This window comes from Corvus cornix, chromosome 5 (genome assembly GCF_000738735.6).
Source record: "Corvus cornix cornix isolate S_Up_H32 chromosome 5, ASM73873v5, whole genome shotgun sequence".
NCBI classification, from domain to species: domain Eukaryota; kingdom Metazoa; phylum Chordata; class Aves; order Passeriformes; family Corvidae; genus Corvus; species Corvus cornix.
In genome coordinates, this window is record NC_046335.1 from 50,634,792 (window position 1) to 50,655,618 (window position 20,827).

At 37.6% G+C, this 20,827-nt stretch overlaps 1 protein-coding gene across 7 annotated transcripts in view; it reads left to right on the plus strand.

Annotated features, from left to right (window-relative positions):
• Positions 1-20,827, plus strand: part of SOX6 (SRY-box transcription factor 6) — a 263,665-nt gene that overhangs the window by 228,936 nt on the left and 13,902 nt on the right. For 5 of the 7 annotated variants that reach the window (XM_010390825.4, XM_019285358.3, XM_010391075.4 and 2 more), the window contains 3 exons: positions 685-793; positions 17,598-17,831; positions 20,395-20,611. In XM_010390825.4, the coding sequence (XP_010389127.1) occupies positions 685-793; positions 17,598-17,831; positions 20,395-20,611 (560 nt within the window). The remainder of the gene's footprint in view (positions 1-684; positions 794-17,597; positions 17,832-20,394; positions 20,612-20,827) is intronic. The other 2 variants (XM_019285347.3, XM_019285350.3) reach the window with 1 other exon arrangement.

A 20,827-nucleotide genomic window follows, 5' to 3' on the forward strand; every position in this document is an offset into this window, starting at 1 on the left:
TTTTTCTAGGAGTGGGCATTCTTTTTAGTTTTTTTTTTTTTTTCATTTTTTTGTCTTCTTAAGTTCCCTTTTCACTGAGGTACAACTTAGATTTCTAGACAAAATAATATTGGTTCTGTCCTCCATTATTCCTTATTTCAAATATTTGTCTTTGAAAACCTCTGCATAGAATTCAGACTTGTGTTTTCATAGAGGTATGAACACAAACTTAAATCTCAGAGTGGGGAAAATGTGCTTTTTTTTCATTAAAAAACCAGTGCATTTTAATACAAACTCTTCTTTCAGCTTCTGAATTTTCATGTTTCCCAAATGTTGATTGTCTTTTTCAGTTTAAGTTGGAAAATAAGTGGAAAGGCAAAGTGAGCAGCACCGATCAGCACTGTGTGCTGCCAAGAGTGTTTTGTATTTGCATGTACAATCGTTTATGCATTATGGCACTGCAGATCAAAATAATCTCAAAGTTTCTGTATATGTTTCACATTTAAAACTGATTTTCATAAATGCAAACATTCAGAATCTGTAAAAAAAAAAAAAATTGTCCCTGAGCTAAAATTCTAATTAGATGCATTCATTATTTGTTCAGATTTAAAAAATAAGGCATGTATCAATGCATACCCATATGCACTGGCATATAATGAGAACTATCCTATATGGAGCATTAAGACTCCTTCTGTTCTTTTCCAGGAAAGAACAAGGTTTGAAAATTTAGGCCCGCAATTAACAGGGAAACCCAATGAAGATGGAAAAATTGGCCCCGGTGTCATCGATCTTACAAGGCCAGAAGATGCAGAAGGTGAGTTGCAATTTTGACCATGGGTTATTAACACTGCACCACAGGATGATATGGCTGAAATACTGCCAGTGTCATAAGTACTGTCTATGTTACCTTCCAGGGTAACACTTGATTGATTTCTGTCTGGATTTTTGAGGTTTCAGTAAGTCCATAACAAAGTGTGGAGGCCTGAAAAGGACTGTGTAGCCCTTTTAGCCCTTTGCAACACAACTGTTTTTCCCCCAAGCAGCTGCCAAATAAGTGTGTACATTTTATACTCTTAATATAACTTTAGGAGATATTGAGAAAATTATCTCAGGAAGGATATATATTCCCCATTTTTTTAGTATTTAGCAGCTGTGAAGAAGGTCAGAGCATTTTCAGAAATCTGCCCATCGTGCACCAACTATTCAAGGTATAACAAGCACAATTCTATTCATAGGCAGCCATCAAATCATAATGAAAATATACTCCACATTTTCTGTATGAAAAGGCCTTTTTCATGATATAAAACTTCAGTGCACCCATTTCAGTGAGAGTTATATATAAACATATATAGATATAGATATATGTTTCAAGCCCCAGGTGGAAGTCAGTGTGTAACAGGACTGAGTTGAGTCTTGAGCAGGATTACCATGCATGCTCTGGAAGTGGATGTCACTGGGAACTTCTCTACCCTGTGATATATTAGAAGAGCACATGTACGTATGTAGGAACCCTACCTGTAGGAAGTTTAATGTACTATTCAGATAAAATATTATGCAAGATTCTGCCCCCTCAATTTAGTTCTGTTTGAGAATAATTTTACTCTTTTTAAACTGGGGAAATTCTAGTTATGGCTTGAGAAGGTTAAAACACCTCTGAATTTTTCCATTAACATCCAAACATCTGACAGATCCAAAGTCTGCTTTTTTTCTTGGATCAAAAGAACAGGACCAGTAAACTTTAGGGATAAACTTTATTATTTATGAGCTTCATTTATTCATCCTTAATTGAATTTGATTGACCACTGTTGTATCATCTGTAAACAGAAAAATAACAAACAGAATGTAGGTAAAAAATAACTTTCAGACAGGTGTTTTGCAATGACTCTTTCTTCTAGAAAAAAGGAATCAAGAGATACATGGACTTTCCAAAGCACTTTTTGGCCAATCAGTTATTTATAAAGTGCTTTATAAAGAAATGTCCATCCAGCAGCAATATTTCATATTTCAACATGTTGAAGAATTTTGGTTTTTTTTGTCGGTTTGGGTGAAAAGTTGCAAGGGAATACTTACAGATACACAGTGACTGGTTTAGATGACATCAGGCCTCTGACCCCACTGCTGGTTTAGGTAATTTCCTTCAATTCATCCATTCTCTTCCTAGTGTTCTTAATTTAGTATCTTGATACCCCTTGTGGCACTGACAGCCCCCTCTGTTACTGGATAGTGCAGAGAGAAGCTTTGCCATATGTAACCCAATCTACAGTGATGCTTTGCCAGTTTAAGGACAGTGTGCATGTCTTTCTAGAGCTACTGGGGCACTCTGAGGCATGGTGCCTTGCCACATTAGAAATCCGAGTTCATGAATGGATTCAGATTTCCAGAATTTGTTCAGCAGCCAAGAGATATCTCCGGAAAAGAGATGCTGGGTACATAGCACTGCTGATCTGAAAAAAAACATTGGCAGGAGTTCTAAACTGAGCTGCTTATTCGTCCTTCTCATAGACAAGGTGAATTTAGATATTAGCTGGATGTAAGAAAAAGACATTAAAAATATAACCTGGGTTTTTCCCCTTATATTTGGCAAGCTGGCTAAGAGATGACACTTCTCGCCTAACATAATTTACAGTGGAAGTCCATAGCAAAGAGTGCTGCTGAAATATCAGCAGTTAAACGGTGGTCTCTGAGATACTGTACCATGCTACACTCTGTCCAGCTTCTAATTATCACGAAACTATTACAGATTTTTCTAGGCTTGTCAATGTTTTTTATACGTGTTCCTATTATTTTGTGCTTCCAAACTTGTCTGTTTCAGCCCTGGCCCACTAAGAAACATGACAGCTTATTCTTCAGAATCATAGAATCATTTAGGTTGGAAAAGACCCTTAGGATCATCAAGTCCAACCCAGCACTGCCAAGTCCACCACTAATCCATGTCCCAAAGTGCCACAACTGCATCTTTTAAATACCTTCAGGGATGGTGACTCAGCCACTTCCCTGGACAGCCTGTTCCAGTGCTCGACAACTCTTTCAGTGAAGAAATTTTACCTTTATATCAAATCTAAACCTCCCCTGGCACGTGAGGCCATTTCCTCTTGTTCTATCACTTCTTCCTTGCAAAAAAATTCTGACCCCCATCTCTCTGCAGACTCCTTTCATGTTGTTGTAGAGAGTGATAAGATCCCCCTAAGCCTCCTTTTCTCCAGGCTAAACACCCTCAGCTCCCTCAGCCACTCTTCATCAGACCTGAGCTCCAGACCTTTCACCAGCTTTGTTTCTCCTCTTTCACCTCCTGTAAGAATTCCTTGTTGCATTTCATTGTTGCCACGGTCACAATCTTAGCTGAATGTCAAAGGTTCCTAATAGGCACAGTCATGTTCTTGAAAGACTTCAAGCGTTTCACACCTTCCTTTCTGTATTGTCATTTTTATTTTAAATCTTTTTTTTTTTTTTCATTTTTTTTATACTTTTTGAATGCAGGTCGCTGTAGAACTCTTTAGACAACATTTCTGTGGTTTATGTGTGATTTTACGCATATAACACAATCAAACAGGGAATAAAGATTTCTGAAGTGACTTATTGATGGCCAAATTTTGACGCCCTATCTTTTCTTGTCAGAAATACCTCCAGATCTCTGAGGCTCAGGTGTAGTTGTGACAGAGTGAGTGGATGGCTGTTAGATCTGCCAGGTGGCTTTACTCTCATCGCCAGAATTTTAGGACTTCAGAATTAAGAAATTAACTATATTTAGAGAAGATGTTAACAACTTGTAGAGGGTTCTTTAAAAGTGGTAGTGGGGGCAGGTGTAAGAGTGGGGCAGTGGTGTAGCAGATTCTTTCCTGAGCTAAGGATTCCAAATTTAGTCCCGCTGCTGGCCATAAATGGGGGAAATGCAGTTTGGGTTGTAGTCCGATCCCCCCACTGGAGTAGAGGAAAGGGGCTGTGGAAGTGCACTTTCACTCCCTACCTACCTGCACATTTGCATTTCCATAGGAAACTAAAGTGTGCAGAGATATGGTGCATGTCTGTCCATCCCAACAGGCATTTGAGATGGATCAGATCTGGGAAGTGCTCCTGATTCCCATAGTTTTGACACAATGTTTAAGGTTCATGTAATTCGTTAGAAGACATATCAGCAGACTTCTGCTTTACAGAATGCCTTTGTAACAGTATCTAGCAATGATTTCTCTCTGCTCCTTATATCTTTTCTATAACATACGGCGGTGATCTGAGTATGACAGGATCAGAGTCATGTTTTCCTGTAATTTTAGGAGTGCTTGTGGTACTGGCTCATTGATCAGAAGTTGAAGCTACAGATTTTTTTTTTTTTTGAGTCATGAATTATAAGTATTGAAATTCTTTAAACTTAGAAATTAGACAAATATGAAATCATATAGAATGATTTTTTTTAACTTGTATTAACTGCCCTATTGAAACCTTTTTAAGATTAATTAAAGGTAAAATGTAATTAATGGTAGCTAGTTCTACTTTCAGAGATAAGTTGTCTTCAAAGTTTGTTTTGTTCATAATGAGCTAACAGTCATCTGAATAGAGGCCTGAAAATCATTAGCAAGAGTTTTCTATTAAATATGACATAAACCAATATTTCTATTACTTCCTTAGCCACCAGCAGGATGGAGCTAACTATGTTAAAAATCATGCTCAGACTGTATTTAAAACATTGCTACTGACTGTGACACCATTGATGAATAATCCACAGCTGTTAGACTTGTATCATTACCTGAAATCCCAGTTGCCATGTTAAAATATATGATACATTTGTAGTTAGAAAATTCAAAAACATGATTTGAAAGCCTCACAAACATTTGGCGACTAGTATCCAAAATTATAAAGAAGACCCAATTAGAGAACTAAACAAGGATTTTTTTCCCCTGAAACATTAACATTATAAAGGAAACATAATTCTTTCTGTAGGTGGCTTCATAATTCTGAACATTTGAGATTGTTAGTATTGAAATATAGGTAACAGGGATGGACACACCCAGACAGCTTTAAATGCAGCTATAGCCAAACACTCTCTTGAACATCAGCTGACCAGAGTGTGCAGAGTGTAGTCAGGAGTCATAGGTAAGCCCTGTTTAAATTTCAGGTCAGAAAACCTAAGTAATACTAAAGTATTTAGCATACAAAATACTGAAGTATTTAGTTCTCAGTTATTGAGGATATTGGATCATGTGAACAAGTTTTTTTTTGTTCAAGTTCTAGAAAAAGATTTTCCTTTCACAGATACTCAGATTTGGGTGATAGTGCTGTTCCTTTTGAATTGTAAAATGTACACAATGTTTATGGATCCTTCTGGTTTTGTGGTTGTGGTCACATTCTTTGGAAATTTGAAGGAAGTGTATTAAGATTTTGTTTTCTACTAGATAGAAATCTGCAGGGTAGACCTAACCTTCCTGTTGACGATTACTGATTTTACCTTAGCTCAGGTTGCAGTATGGTTTCCTTCAGCAGTCATATTCAGAGATTCAAATCCCATCAAGACTTGATCCTCATTCCTGCCAAAGAATTGAATCTATTAAAGTGTAATTTTCTTGATTGGATCCTAGGCTCAGGGTAAAAACATCTGAATGTTATTGTTTTGCCACTATCTCACAGTGGGATTTTATAAAAGAGAAACAACTTATCTGTGTCTGGTTTTCCTTAGTGAAAATAAGATGCATTGCAAAGCTGAATTAATTTTCAGAAAGCAAATAGAAATAGATGGAAATGCCTTATTAGTGCTTAACATTTAGTTCCATGTTCATTCATGCTGATATTTTAGAATCAGAGGCTTGTGAGTTAAATATTTGGCCTCACAGTTTGCCATTTGGGACAATGTACAAAAAGAGTTCTGGGTCCTCATTTGATGTTTTCATTCAAAATTTTCACACTGCAGTTTTCTTGCTTCAGTAAAACTTGTGTTCAGCACTTGCTGCTTCTTTCTTGGACACTATTCTACCAGTGTGTGTTAAGCATGGACCTGAAGGGTAGGTACATGTCTGCTAGTTAGGAACAGTTTTAAATAATATGGTGGGATCTGTCTACCTACTTCATCTGTCTGTGTATTTATTTGTCCTTGTATTAGACTAATAAGATTTTTCAAAGTCTCCCAGAGGATAACTTTTGCTATGAAACCTGGCTGTCAAGTTAGTTCTTGGAGTCCTCAGCATGGGATTGGCACCAGCCCATCTCCTTAAATTCATTGATTTAGTGCCTGTGTCCTCCCTTGCACTGCTTGCTGTCTCTTACTTCAACTTGTAAATTCCTTGGGTTAAAGTTGTTTTCTATATTTCAAATCACGGTTTGAGACTGCACAGCTTTAAGCCTTATCTGTGTGCTCCTGGTGTCTTTGAACCATGCTCCAAGTAAACTAAATGCAAGCCAGTTGCAAGCTGGATAACCACTGGTAATTGTCTGGTTCCAGTAGTAAGGCCTAGCTTGATCTTATTAATTCTAGTTCAGTTTTCGGTCTGAACCTGGTTTTGGACTTGAATCCAGGCTTGGAGGAGCACAAGCTCACCTTATCTTTTAGAAGTATTTATTTCAATTCATTAGTAAGCCTAAGAACCCAGTTCTGCAGCATTTCAGAGGGTGGACTTGTTGTCTAGTGTACAAAGTCAATGATCAAGATTTCCTGCAATTAACAGTGTGTCTTTTTATGTCCATAGAATTAGGCCTTCCCATTCATATTTGGCTTGGGCTAGTCACATTGCAAGGAATGTTGTAGCACAATGGGATATTCCACCTGTCCAAAAGTAAGGGAAATTAAATGGCAAAGAAAGAAATGGTGTTAGGCATTATCATAGACTTAACTGGTTACCAGAACATCATAAAAAATGAGTGGTTGAAGCGGCATCATCGGCAGTGAATGTGGAAGCATGCAAAGGAGAGGAATGAGTTAAGTGAGGAAAGACAGGGAGTCTGCAGTGTAGAAAGAATCTGGAAGAAATATGAGAAAACTGAGATACAAGGGGTTCTCTAAGGCTGAGGAGAAACTGCCACCAGTTTCTGTCCATCTGTCAAAGTGTCATTTTCTCCCTCCCTGGCAAGAAGAGAGCAGGCATCATGAAATGGGTTTTGCTCATCTATTAGGTGTATTATTAAAGAACTTCTACCATATGCTCAAAGCCTCAACAACCTCATATATGCCCAATAGCAAATAATTGCTTGTACGAAAGGGTGAGGTTTCCTTCTCTACTTCAAAAAAGGTTGGCTTTGAGCAGCTGAAGAGGCAGGTGAAAGGGAACCATACATTTGCAGGCAGATCAACCTTGGCAGGCTGCCAACACAATCCAAACCTGTGAGGTAACTTGTTTAACACCCTCCTGGGCAGAGGTGTAAACAGCAGGTAGCAGAGGTAGGGTAAAAGCATCACCTACTTTTGTGACAGTGCTTTGTAAATACCGGAGGAAAGAATTCCTCTCCATGCCAGAATTTGTCGCACATAAATATTTGTAATAGTTGCTATGGCAGTTGAGAGGAGAAAGATGAAAATCAGAAAACAGTGAAAGCTGTCTGAAAACAAAGAAATGTATCCAGAGACTAAGCTCGACTACTGGAATTTTTATTGCCCTGAGTTCTTATTATAGGCATTTGATTGCAAAAACACCCCCCAAACAAAAAACGCCCCAACCAAAATCCAATAATTGTATCTTTATTATTTAAAGATAAAATAGCTTATTATCTTAATTAGCCCAGATGCTAAAAGGTGGCCTTCATTAGCTGTAGTTGCCATTTTTAACATCCATGAATCTGACTGTGCCTGACACTTGGGTGATATGCTTAAATTTTCCAGAATAACTCAAAACAGATAGGAATCTGGGATAAAGTACTTAGGCACAGCATTTCAGTTGTCTGGGATGAGATTCAGTGCTTCAGCCCTGGAGTAACTCAACACCTACAAATGGGTTAGGAATAAGATCTCTTTAAGAATCACCCCATCACTTTTCTGATGGCAACCACTTCGCACATCTCATTGTTGCCAGCATCCCCATAGCATTTTGGAGGGGGAACTGAAAAACCTGTGTTGGGAGTGTGTGGACTGATCTTTCCATAGCATTGAAACTTATTCCTCTCAAGACACTAACATTTAACATATAGTATGCTTCTCATTTTCAGAATAACAAATCTGGGTATCCTCCACAACTGCTAACTTTTGATTTTCAACTGTCTTAGGTATTTTTTTTCCCTGCTGTTAAATATGAGGCTTTCTTGCCTGACATTTCCAAGCTGCATTAATTGATTCTTATAGAATAGTATCTTGTTGCTGCCTGCTCCAAGCTCCCCTTCCCCTCCCTGGTCAAACAAGCCAGGATTTGCCCCTGCCATGTGCTCTGAACACCTTTGTTCCAAGCTGTGCAAAACCGAAAGTAACTCAAACTCTGTAGCAGTGTCTGATTGGGCGGTCACCCCGGGTCCGCCCCCAGTCCGCCCCTTTCCTTTCTCCTGAATAAAAGAGGACCTCAGAGCAGGCCTGCCCTCTTTGGCTCTGCACCACTTTCTGCCAGCACTGTCTGTGTGTCTCTGTCTCTTATTGAAAGCAGGACTATAGCATAAGCCAAGAGCTGTATTTCTCCCTCTTTGCTTCTGCTGGTGGTATTGGCTTTGCAGCTGCCCTTTGCCGTGCTTGCTGAAGGGCCAGGTTGCTTGTGCCGTCCCTCTAGACGACTCAGGCTTCCCGAGGCGCTGAGACTGAGCGCTAGCCGGTAAAAGCTGTGAGTGTAACCACAGTATCTTTATTTTCAAAAATTCCACTTAGGATTTCTGATGTTGTACAATCAAGCACTCTTACAATGCCCTGAGTTTTACATAGGGGTGCCTATTAACACAGTTATGACTAAGAGCTTTTCACAATTTCCATTATATAGTAAAACATTATTTTCAGGAATTTAGAAGGCAGCTGTAAAAAGCAACTGTGGACTGCAGTTTTACACAGAAAATCTTCGCCCATGAGAAAATTATTGTCACAAATGCTGAAAGCATCAGTCAGTTTGCGTTGCTATTTTTAGGTGGACTGACTGAAAAATTAAATATAGTAACTCAGTGGTTTAAAACATTTTTTCACATTCATGTACAGCCACCAGGTGTAAAACGCCCCATGATCCTGATTCTCTGAGGGTTTCTAGCTATGACAAAAGGAGCTTGGAGCTCCATAAAATAGGTTAAAATTTCCAGGCACGATTGAATTTTCAGTTGATGGAGAAAGTCACCATTATATCATACTGCAAGAAGGAGGGAGGAACCTTGCCCATCTTCCTTAAATCCTTGAGCACAGGGAGTGGAGCAGAAACATGAATACACTAAGGAAAGAGCATCATACATTCTGGCTAAGCATGAGCAATTGGTCCAGATTCAAACAAGCCCTCTTTGTACAACTGTCTATTTTTCTAAGTCTAAAATGCGTACCATTTTCTCCTTCAGGAACCTCAGTATCTTAGCAATAGAAAAATGTTTAGGATCATTTGCCTTTCTTCCATGTAGATATGCAAAGTGTCTAAGCAAGTGCCTAGCGAATAACTTGGTAGCAAGGGGAAAATATTTCCTTAATTTGTACTTTGATTTGATTTCACAGGATCAGTGCTCCAAAGTGTGTGTAGTGTGAGCATTACAGTGTCTTCACAGAGTCTTCAAATAAAGAATGGTTGTGTTTTCAATTTGGAAGGGGTAGTTTCACAGGAATTAAAAAAAGAATGATCTGTAAATTTCTGTCTAAGCCCCTATTTCATGGCAAATGCTTTATTTTTTATCCAGCCAGGTAAATGTCATAGCATATTGAGACATGCCATTGCCATATTTGCAAAAACATCTTCCTGGTTTTGCTTACAAATCCCAAAAGCACAGGGGTACCTTATTTGAAAAATTAGCCTGAAGAACAGCTCCTGTTATCATGCTGCTTTTGCTTCTCTCTCTTCATGTTATATTATTTACTAATTATATTATCAGTTATTGTAGTACCAGCACACCATGTGAAAGGCAAGAAGAAATGGCATATACCTATCCTAGCCCCAGATCCTTGCTAGTTACTGATGTGATATGACAAGTGAAAAAACTAACGCTGGACGGAAGGAATTAGTTATATTGCTACAAAGAATGACATTGCATCATTCAGAAAGTGACAAATTATTGAAGATTGAATGCAGTGATTAAAGCAGATTGATTAAAGCAGTGACTGCAACACATTTTAAAATCTTTTGCTAAGTATTCTGCATTTCTTAATACCACGTAATTTGAGGGAGGTGGTTTTGTAAAACCCTGTTCCATTGTTAAACATAATTCCCTTTTACAAACTACATTGTACTTACGCTTTTAAAAATCATTGTTTTGCTAAAGAACATGTGAGCCAGCAAAGAACAGTGTTCAGCTACACCTTGAACAATGCATCCATCAAATATGAAGTCAGACTGCCTTCTTTCTCTGTCCTTAATTCCCGTCTGTCATTTCTCCATCTTAAAACAAAACAAAGCATTGACTGAAGTATGAATGGATCACTATGGCCCTTGTTCAAACAGGACTTTTTCAACAAAAAAGCTTTTTGGGATGACTGAAGACTGCGGAATTAGCCCCTGTGTTTTAAATTAATGTTGTGTTTTCTGGATGTTCTAGGTGACACTCATGTCATGAGAAATTTGAAATGATGTGAATAACAGCTACACTGGCAGTAAGGCTGTTACTTTTATGGAAACATTTTTATGTTAAATAGATTAGTGAATTCCTCTTTGTATTGCTTTGACTTTGAATATGATTAATATAGCAACAATAATTGCTTAGCTGGTAGACAGCTGCTTTTTCTGAAAAATCAAATCAAATCCATAGATCTTGTCAGGTACCTGTCAATAATTGTTAGTATTGTTTCTCTTGGGCTGGGCTGTTTCATCCACAATTTTCCTTTCTGTGGGCCTCTATTTTCCCCAACTGAATATGAAATAAAATATCAAAGGGAAACAACAATAATGTTTGTAGGAATGTAGATGGTTGTTAGGTCTGATGACTGGCAATTCCTTACTTCTGGCATCATTACTTAGGCTGAAAAACTTTCAACTTAAATATGATTCATATTTCTGTTCTATCAATAACATTAATGTCAGAATGGGGTTGTTAGCATTTAATTAATTATCTGTGAAGGATCTTGAAGTCTGCAAGTGGCACAAGATTGAAAAATATGATGACACTTAAACACCTCCCCAAATTTATAGTAGAGGCTGATTCTTCATCACAATTTCTGTATAGATGTTTCATGGATCTTCACTGAGTAACTATTATGTTAGACCATATGTGTGACTATGTCAGCCACCAAGAGCTAAAGTCAGGCCTCAAGCTCTAATTAATTCAGTTAATATCCCATGTAATTTAAAGTATTATTGTATTGTTTTAGCTATATTCCATGCCAAGTTTCCATGAGGGTTAGCATTTTTTAGAATGTGGTCAAGAAATCTAAATTGTTTGTGTAAGCCATCAAGCAAGTAGCTACATTTAGCATTTTTAATTCATTTAAATAGTACAGATTTGGACTGTGGAGCATGGATGTGCTAGTGGCTTATTTAGAATTATTGTTTTGGTGTTTATTAGGACACAGCTAACAATTCAGCTTTAAACACTGGTGAGTGAACTGGTGGAGCTGAGAACAGTTGCTTTGATTTCACACGCAGCAGATATTCCACTCAATTTTAGCTTTAGACTTTCAAATGGGGAAAGATGTATATGCAGGTTGTGAGTATGGCTGTGAAAACTGGTGCTGTGTTTTAATTGAGATTAAGTATTTTGCTTGCATATGTAAAACAAATGTACTAAAAAAAGTAAACTCGCTGCCACCAAAACTGAAAGCAAGGCACTCTGGAAAATATATGCTGATATATAACTGGCTAGAATTTCCTTCATTTTGCAAAGCCACGAGCCACATGCATCAGCTCACCACAAAGTCATTAGGTCTTTTTAAACTCAGATGAAAAACATTAACAAATACCACAAAAGGCTTTAGTATGGCCCCTTTGTTCATTCACATATGGCAGTTTATAACTCCTGCACCACTTGGGTCGTGTGTTTGTTTAAGCTGCCTCCATCAGGCCAGCCCTGAAAGAACAAAAGACATCTTGAGCGATCCTAAGCAGGAAATGGGCTAATCTAAACATGGCTTGTGACACTATAAGTAGAATAGAAAGGGGAGGGATTGATTAGTCATTAATGTCCAATTGACTCCATATGGATGTTGCAATAATAAGGCCTTTTTCAGTGCAGTAGCAGAGTTATTGAATTAGAGGTTTATGTTTCCTCAGAGCTGACCTTAGGGAATTCCCGGTTGGTTCTTCTTGTTGATGTTTTAAAGAGAATGGAGTCTCTTAGCAGCAAAAAGAGAAGTCTTATCATGACCAAGTGTTGCTTGGATGTAGCTAACCTGTGCTACAATATATTCCCACCTCTTAGTATTTACTTAGCACATTTCAGAATCCTTGCAGGTGAAAAAATTTAGAGGCCATTTAAATATTCCAATATTTAACAAATTGCTTGTGGCTTTCCTAGTTTTTCTTCCCATTCATTCACTGACATGCAGCCTGTAGGAAATGCTCAATGCTCAAATTGCAGCTGAATAATATTTGTGTAGCATTTGGAACAAAAGCAGCCTGACAAACAGAACATTTGTGTCACCCTTGTTCCAAACCTAGCTGTGTTTCCAAGTGGGTTTTTTGTCAGTGATGACAAGACATGCCAGTAAAGACAATAGTTCATGTGGTACCCATTTATGTTGCCTCTCTTGCTGATAATAAAAAATGAGAAAGTCTGAATGGTGTTGGGGATGAAGAAATAAGAGACAGGAAAGGGGCAAAACAGATAAATGTTACTCTACAACTGCTACATGTTGCTTAGATTACAGTGAAGTAGTAGTAGTAGTAATTCTTGTAACTTTCTCTAAAACTGATAACCCAGAATATTAGTTAAATGGCTACTCTTGTGTTCTAAGCTTCCCAAAGCTTCTCTTTTCATACTATTTTTTCCATATTTGTCTTTTTCTATTTGATTTTAAATACTGCTACATTTTTCACAAAGGCTGCATTTGTCTGTACACAGGTTAAGAGCAGCTCAGGGGACAGCCAAGCTAGTTTTTCATGCTCCCTGTTTTTATGGCATGTCCATGTTTATGAGTAACCCATCTCTTGCGGTAAAAGAGTGACTCCTTTTTGCATGTTTGTCAGGATCTGGTCTCTGCAGTGCTAGTTGTGTTGCCACAGACAGGGACAGGTATTTTGGAGGTCACAATCAGTCTTTTCCAAACTAGGCAAATATGTCACCTCAGCTTAATGAATAACTGATGATAGGAGCTTTACTACTAACCAGTCTTTTCATGCCAGGAACCTAGAAAGATTGTCTTTATTTCTATGTATCCCATCTTGGTGTGTGTCCATGGAAGACGATCTGCAGTATATTCCCTAGATTAGCCAGATTCATTATCTGGGGGAAGTCAGGGGAAATGTATCACTTCAAACATGAATCAATGGCCATAGTGTGAAGAGTAATTAAGGAATAACAGGGTGACTGATAAAAATCTCTTTCTTTTTGCTATCACGTCTTTTCTCTCTCTTTTCCTCATCTTTTTCTTAGCCTTTTTTTGCTCCTTTCTATCACATCTACTATTGTTTGTTTTCTGGTAACATGTAAAGCCCCGTATCGGGTTTTGTTGTAGATGATGTGCAAAATGGAAGGTAAACTCATATCCCAGTAAAGACAGTAGGATTAACCCTACTATGGCCAAGATTTCAGAAAACGTGCTGAGAGATGGTGCCTGCTGTAGAATTCTTTTCATCAGTAAATGTAAGAAAATCAGATAAAGGCATGAATGAATAAATAAATAAATAAACAATGTAACAATTGTTATTTTATGTTTCTTAACATTTATTTCACATTAGGATATTTATCTTTCCTGTTGATGATCAGATTCTTTTATCTTTCTATTTTTCTCTGACTAGAGATCTCTTTAGAAATGAAAATAGTATTTGAAATTATTTTCATGAAGCTGCAGCATTTTTAGATTTATTGTGGTGTTCTTTGCCTCAGTATTTCCCCTAGAGTAGTGTGGAGTCCAGCTTTCACAGAGAGGTTATATCCATACATCCACAAAAAAAGATCATTCTTCTTTAATCTGCTTTTAGTTTTAAATCATCGAAGTCATAACAAGTTGAGCAAATGAAAAGGATCTAGGAAGTAAGGCAGTGAACACGTCCAGAAGCTAAAAGTGTTACTTTGAGGACAACCCCTGTCTTTAGGCCAAAGTATAGACTTCTTTGCCAACTAAGCCACTAGGAAAGCCAAACTGTACTGCTTTTGCAATAATTGTAAATTCTGACCAAGCTCTTAATTCTGAAAATCCCTCCTCCTGTGATTGCTGTATGAACAGTAACTGGCAGGTAGAGCACTAGTTGCCATAGAGAGAAAATTACCAAATTCCTTCTCTCATCTTGTCCTTCACTGGTGGTACATTTCCATTTTATCTGTTATTTTAGTTATTAGAATTTCCTGAAAATATTTTCAGAAAGACGTAAAACACCTACTTCTTTGCACTTGCTTATTTTTTTCTTTATATATTTCAGGTGTCTCTTTCAGCCTCCGTCAGTATGAACTATAATTATCACAATAGGAAAAAAACCCCTTACTTTGTTAGATCTGTTGAAATTGTTTCTATAGGGCACAATAATGTCAAAATATCTGCTTGACAGGATGAAGTACCTAAGAACAACCAGTTTGAAAGCTTGTTCTTATGTGTTTCAACTTGTAAAACCTCACTGAGGCGTGTGTCTTTCTATCATTAGCACCTCATTTCTAATCTGAAAAGGTACCAAGACCTTCTGGCTCCCCCCGTAGAATCCCATGCTACAAGAACTATTTTACTGTAATGCTTTATATGCTGAATATAATTCTGTGGTTCTGAGACAGAAGAGCATGAAGATTATATTGCTTTAGTTATTTGCAGAAATTCATTTTGCAAATGCTTTTGTGATGGCCTATAGGTCAACTTGCAAATATTTCCCCAGAGATCAAGCTCAAAGAACATCAACTCTTTGGCTGTTTTTTCAAGTCCTTCAAGTATGGACTTGCATAAAGCAGATGCAGCTGGAGTTGACCTTCTTGGGATGGTTGTAATTTATTACTCCACGTAAGAATTGTTTTCTGACATAACCTTTCTCTGAAAACAGATTATTTATGGTCATTTTCTGCCTTCTTTTTATTTTTTGCCTTTGGTTTATTTTCTCTGTTGGTTTATTTTCATTCTATCTAAATTAGATATTAGAATTAAATTCATTCTATCTAAATTACAGATTTAAAAGCCACCTATAATCTTTCTCTCAGTAAAACTACTTTTTACCTGCATTAGGATTGAAAAGTCCAAAATCATGTTAGAAAGGGCTAAAGACAAACTTCCTTAGCTGTAGTGAATAAGTACCTTTGTGAAAGTAAGAGATGGAAAGACATCCTATGGATTCAAATATGTCTTTCCTTTGTTGTGGGTAAAGCAGCTGAATAAGAAATTATAACTTTCGCATAAATAATAATTTAATTTTTTTTTCACCGGCTTCCTGAGTGCCCACATACTAGTAACATATTTTTATTATGTTATCTTAAAGGATAGAACAACATGTTACATGCTGTGTTTGACTTTTCTCGAATTATATATCTCTTTGTCTCAACAAATATTTCAGTGTTGACTTACTATGTTTGCAACTTGTTGAAGTTTCTAAATAAATACATCCTCTCTCAAAAAACACCTTTGACATGTTTGTGGTCCAAGGCTTCTGGCAGCCTCATCAACCATTCACCTCTCTAAACTGGCCCTACCTGCAGGTCCCTCTGCAAAAGTGCCCTTTGCTTTTGCAGTAAAAAGCTGACTGCAGCCTCCTGTAAATGCAGAACACCTGTAGCATGGTGCTTAACTTAGAACAGTGTTAAAACAGTTTTGCAGCTCACATTTGCCGCAAACCTGTCCTCTTTTATGTGCACGCATGTTAGTATACAAATTGCCAAATTGGTGTCAGTTGTAAAGTAATGGCATTGGAGGCATCATAAATTACCCCGGTGATCCTCAGGAGAAGACACTGCTGTATGCGAATGAGTGTTTTGCTCTCAGAGTAATGTATGTCTTCATCTGGCCCAGTAGTCAGCATATTGCCCTGTGTTGATGGATACAGTCAGCTTGAAACTACACTACATTTCACTGCACAATAAACATGGCTGTCAACACCATATAAAGCAAAATCAATTTATCCTGTATGGTCAGTGCGTTTTAAATGAAATTAATGTACTGTGGACCTGGTGGCAAAAAGGTAGTGTATTAGTTATGCATCCTCTATTTTAGGGGCCTTTTTTCATGTAAATGTGTTTCTTATATAGAATTTTTAAAAAGGTATGCCCATATAATGCTTTCACTCTGAATTAGGAAAATTGGTTTTTGCACAACTAAAACTTGTGCCTGTATTCAGTAAACGGCAGTGTTTTGTTTTACTTACTGTAAAGAATTAATCTTATATTATTTGGCAAATAAATTCATGTTAGTAGCTGTAATAGTTTATAAAAAAAGGAGACCTATTGCTGTACTAATTTGTTGTCAAGTATCTTGTTTTTTCAAGGTATTAAATTATATGATCGGTTTGATGAGGTCTAAGTATGTGAGTCTCCCACTGTAAACCCTTTTTGCCTTTTTTATAGCTAAGATATAACTCTAAAAACATATATTATCATTACAATTGCAGAAGTTTTTTCCAGTAAAGGCATGCCTTGGTAATCTGTTTCTCCCATAGTAACTAGTTCTGCACTTCAGCTCTGTGAACTCTAAACCCCCATGAGGCTTTACTGTTTGTGGTCAAGAAACAGGGCTGGATGCATTCAAAAACCCAGTTAAGGCTGGCATTAGGTGAATTAATGGCAGATAAAAACCAGGACACTGGGATACACTAAAGCACAGCAGGCATGGAGCTGGAGTTCTCGTCTCCCACTCCGGAGGCTCCAGGATTCTGTGCAGGTACCTGTTGGAGGCAGACAGTTATATTAGATATATGTGGTCAAATGCTCCAAAGCACATCTAAAATTCAACCAAAGCAGATGCAACTTTAAAATATTCAGCTCCAAATGTTATCAGATCCATTCAAAAGGCAGCATGTACCTGGTACACTGTATAATCCATTTTATGAAATATTTGGCTTCACTGCTGAAGCAGCAAAGTCATTGTCAACGGCTTGTGTCAACAGGCCTACATAAGTTTGGATTCTCAAATGTAACTTTCATGTGAGTTTTTTTGAGCATTCAGATCATGTGTTTTATGTTAAAGTCCCAAATGGAAACTTTATCAAATCTCCATGTCTTAATTGGAGAAATACCAGTGCAATTCGTTTCTTCAATTTGATGTTGGGTCATCTCAGATGGGCAAGCCGGGCCAGTTACACTGAGACCACTGGTTGTCCCTTCTCTCTCTCTCTCTCTCTCTCTCTCTCTCTCTCTCTCTCTCTCTCATAAATCTGGCAGCAGAGAGAGAGAGACAGAGAGCAAAAGAGGCTAAAATAAGCACAGCACTTAAAGCACTTTCCTAATTCACGTAATAATGCTTTGCATCCATCTTGTTTCTTCCTGCCCTGACATTACAGGGAGTAAAGCAGTGAATGGCTCTGCCGCTAAACTACAGCAGTATTATTGTTGGCCAACAGGAGGGGCCACGGTGGCTGAAGCCCGGGTCTACCGGGACTCGCGGGGCCGTGCCAGCAGTGAGCCCCACATCAAGCGGCCGATGAACGCCTTCATGGTCTGGGCCAAGGATGAGCGCCGGAAAATCCTCCAGGCCTTCCCCGACATGCACAACTCCAACATCAGCAAAATCCTAGGTAAGTGCAAGGCAACGGGCAACAGGTTGTGCTGGCAGGTTTAGATTCGATATTAGGAAGAAATTCTGTACTGTGAGGGTGGTGAGGCACTGGCACAGGCTGCCCAGAGATGATGTGGGTGTCCCCTTCCTGGAAGTGTTCAAGGTCAGGTAGGATGGAGCTCTGAGCAACCTGGTCGAGTGAAAGGTGTCCCTGCCCATGGCAGGGGGTTAGAACTGTATGATCTTTATGGTCCTTTCCAACCCAAACCATTCTACAGTTCTATGAACTTCTCTAATTTTAGGCCTTTTTTCTGGGAGATGTTCACTGAAATTGATGTTACTGAAACTTATACAAATGAAGATTCATGGACTATATTAATTTTCATTCCCTTCCTTTTCCCTTTCTGCCCCTTCTCTAATGCGTTATAGTCTCAACAGCACTCACAACATGCTTTAAAGCTTAGCAGCATTGAAAAGGAATGTTTTGTGAAATCTGTTGCAAGAGTATGTCCCCATAAAGGGTTTAATTGCTAGATCCCATTAGAATGCACCTGAACTACAAATCACATTAATGCAAAATGGAACTTGATAGAATAAATACTGGGATAAAGTTAAAAAAGTTCAAAATCAAAGGTTTATGTCAGACAGTGCAACGTCAAGGAAAGCCGGCATAGTTCAAAAGACCTGTACATGCAAACCTCACATCCAAAATGATGTTTGGTTCAAAATGTTGCAATATTCAAAAAACTAACCACTAGAAGCATGCAGTTAAAATATTGCTTAGGTAAAAGACACCTTAGTTAATATTTAATTTGTATAGATTGGGACAATTGGGGAATATTCCATGGATTATATTTTGCCACTGTGCAAATAAATGGACTCATTTTTGAGAAATTTTGATTTGCTTTTTAAGACCCCTTGAGAGAATTAGAAACATACGTGCAAATGAGTGGTGAAATGTTAAAACCTATATTTGCTTTTTGAGTCTTTGAAGTGAAAGACAGATTCCAAATGTAGCTCATAATAAATAAAAGTAAAAATCAAGTTTCCTCTGTAATCATTTTATTGTAAACTCTGAGTTCAAATACATTCTTAGCAAAGTTTGTTGCATGTTAGTTCAATCAGAGGCAAGAATACATAGAAATAAATGTTACTTTGTCCTAAAACTTCCAAAATCTTTCTTAGTAGTTCTCATATTTTTGTCTACCATATAAGTGAGTTGTATGAATAGCCTTTCAGTTTTGTATAAAACCTTCACTGTTTCAGTGTTGGCAGCTGTAGGGAATCTATATTATTTGTGTGCATTCTGTGAAAAAAACTATTAGGAGCATAGTAACTGTATTCATTAAAATGTAAACTTCCAGCATAAATATTTCAGAAGTGCCAGCAATTGAGTGTTTGTTAACCATGGAATTAACCTGTCAGTATCTGCTCTGCCACAAATAAGTCTATGTCCATATAATATCTGTGCAACTTTTCCAGGACAATGAGAAAAGAGACTGAAATATTAGAACTGACACAGAATATTGCTGGCTACAGATAATATTTATACAACTTTTCCATTTGTTGATGTATGAAAAATGTTGGTAAAAGAATAGCTTCCACCCACGTTTACCACAGCTGTAATCGTTTTATTCATCTAAAAGACACCAAAAAGCTATTTTCTGCATTTCTTATTCCTGTCTCTATTCAAGTGTTTAGATAGCTCCTTACAAACAATACAAGAGATCTGAATACTTTTGCCTCTTCCTGTGTACACTGTGTTAATTTTTTAAACTTTTTTTTTGGTGCAGCTTTCAATGAGAGTTTACAGGACCTGAAGAGGTGTATATAGTTACAATGTGCTTTCTCTTTTACTTTTTATCTTTCCAGTGTGAGTTTGTGAAATGTAACTTTCTCTATTCAGTTCTGTGTGCTTATTACATCTGGCCAGAAAATAATATGTATAATAGGATTTAAAATAAGTATCAGTATTATGCCAAGCTTATATCAGAAGTTCAGTAAATTTAAAACACGCAGACAGCAAGGGATTGTTCATAACTTTGCTGAATCTATAAGGTTTGATCCTTTTTTCCTGCCACATAACAAGTTGTTAATATCTATTAGCTGGAGTGTATAAACTAAATTCTCATAAAAATATCAAAGACGCCTGTGTCCCTAGGCAATGTATTAGGCTTTTAACAGTGAAAGTATGGCTGCAGACTTTCCTTAACCATCATACTGTGCGTGGTATTACAGAGGTATGGAATTACTCACAGATTAATGCTCTTGTTGTAAAAAAATTAAGTAGTCTGTTTTGCAGCACGAGGCTGAGATTTTGAGACATAACTATTGATTTTAAGTGAGATTTTATTTAATTGAGATTTACATATGCTTGGTCTGCAGCAATATCTGAAAGTCAGGGTTCCTTTAAGGTGTCTCAGGTTGTGCAAGCCAATATATGTGCAGAGTGATGTAAATTTAAATCAATTTATTTAACTAACTTAATTAAAATTTATTATGGTGAGAAGGCATGTTGAATGGTGTATGTGTAAGGCTAAACCTGCTTTACTTGAGCACTCACTAACATTTTGTGTCATTAGGATCTCGCTGGAAGTCCATGTCAAATCAAGAGAAACAACCTTATTACGAAGAGCAGGCACGACTAAGTAAAATCCACCTAGAAAAGTATCCTAATTACAAATACAAACCTCGACCAAAACGTACCTGCATTGTGGATGGGAAGAAGCTGCGTATTGGCGAATACAAGCAACTGATGAGGTCTCGAAGACAGGAGATGAGGCAGTTTTTTACTGTAGGGTGAGTACAATCGCTGTAATTGTTTTCCAAGACAGAGCACGTTGTTTGAAACCAAATAGACTTATCTGTTTAAGTCACTGACTAATGTCATTTAGAAGGAAAGGATTTGAACCGGTAAGACCTTATTAAAAACATAAGATGGAATATGGAGCTATCAGCTTGCCACTGAATGCTGATTATGAGACTGATCATGGAATTCTTTACAGTCAAAAGAAG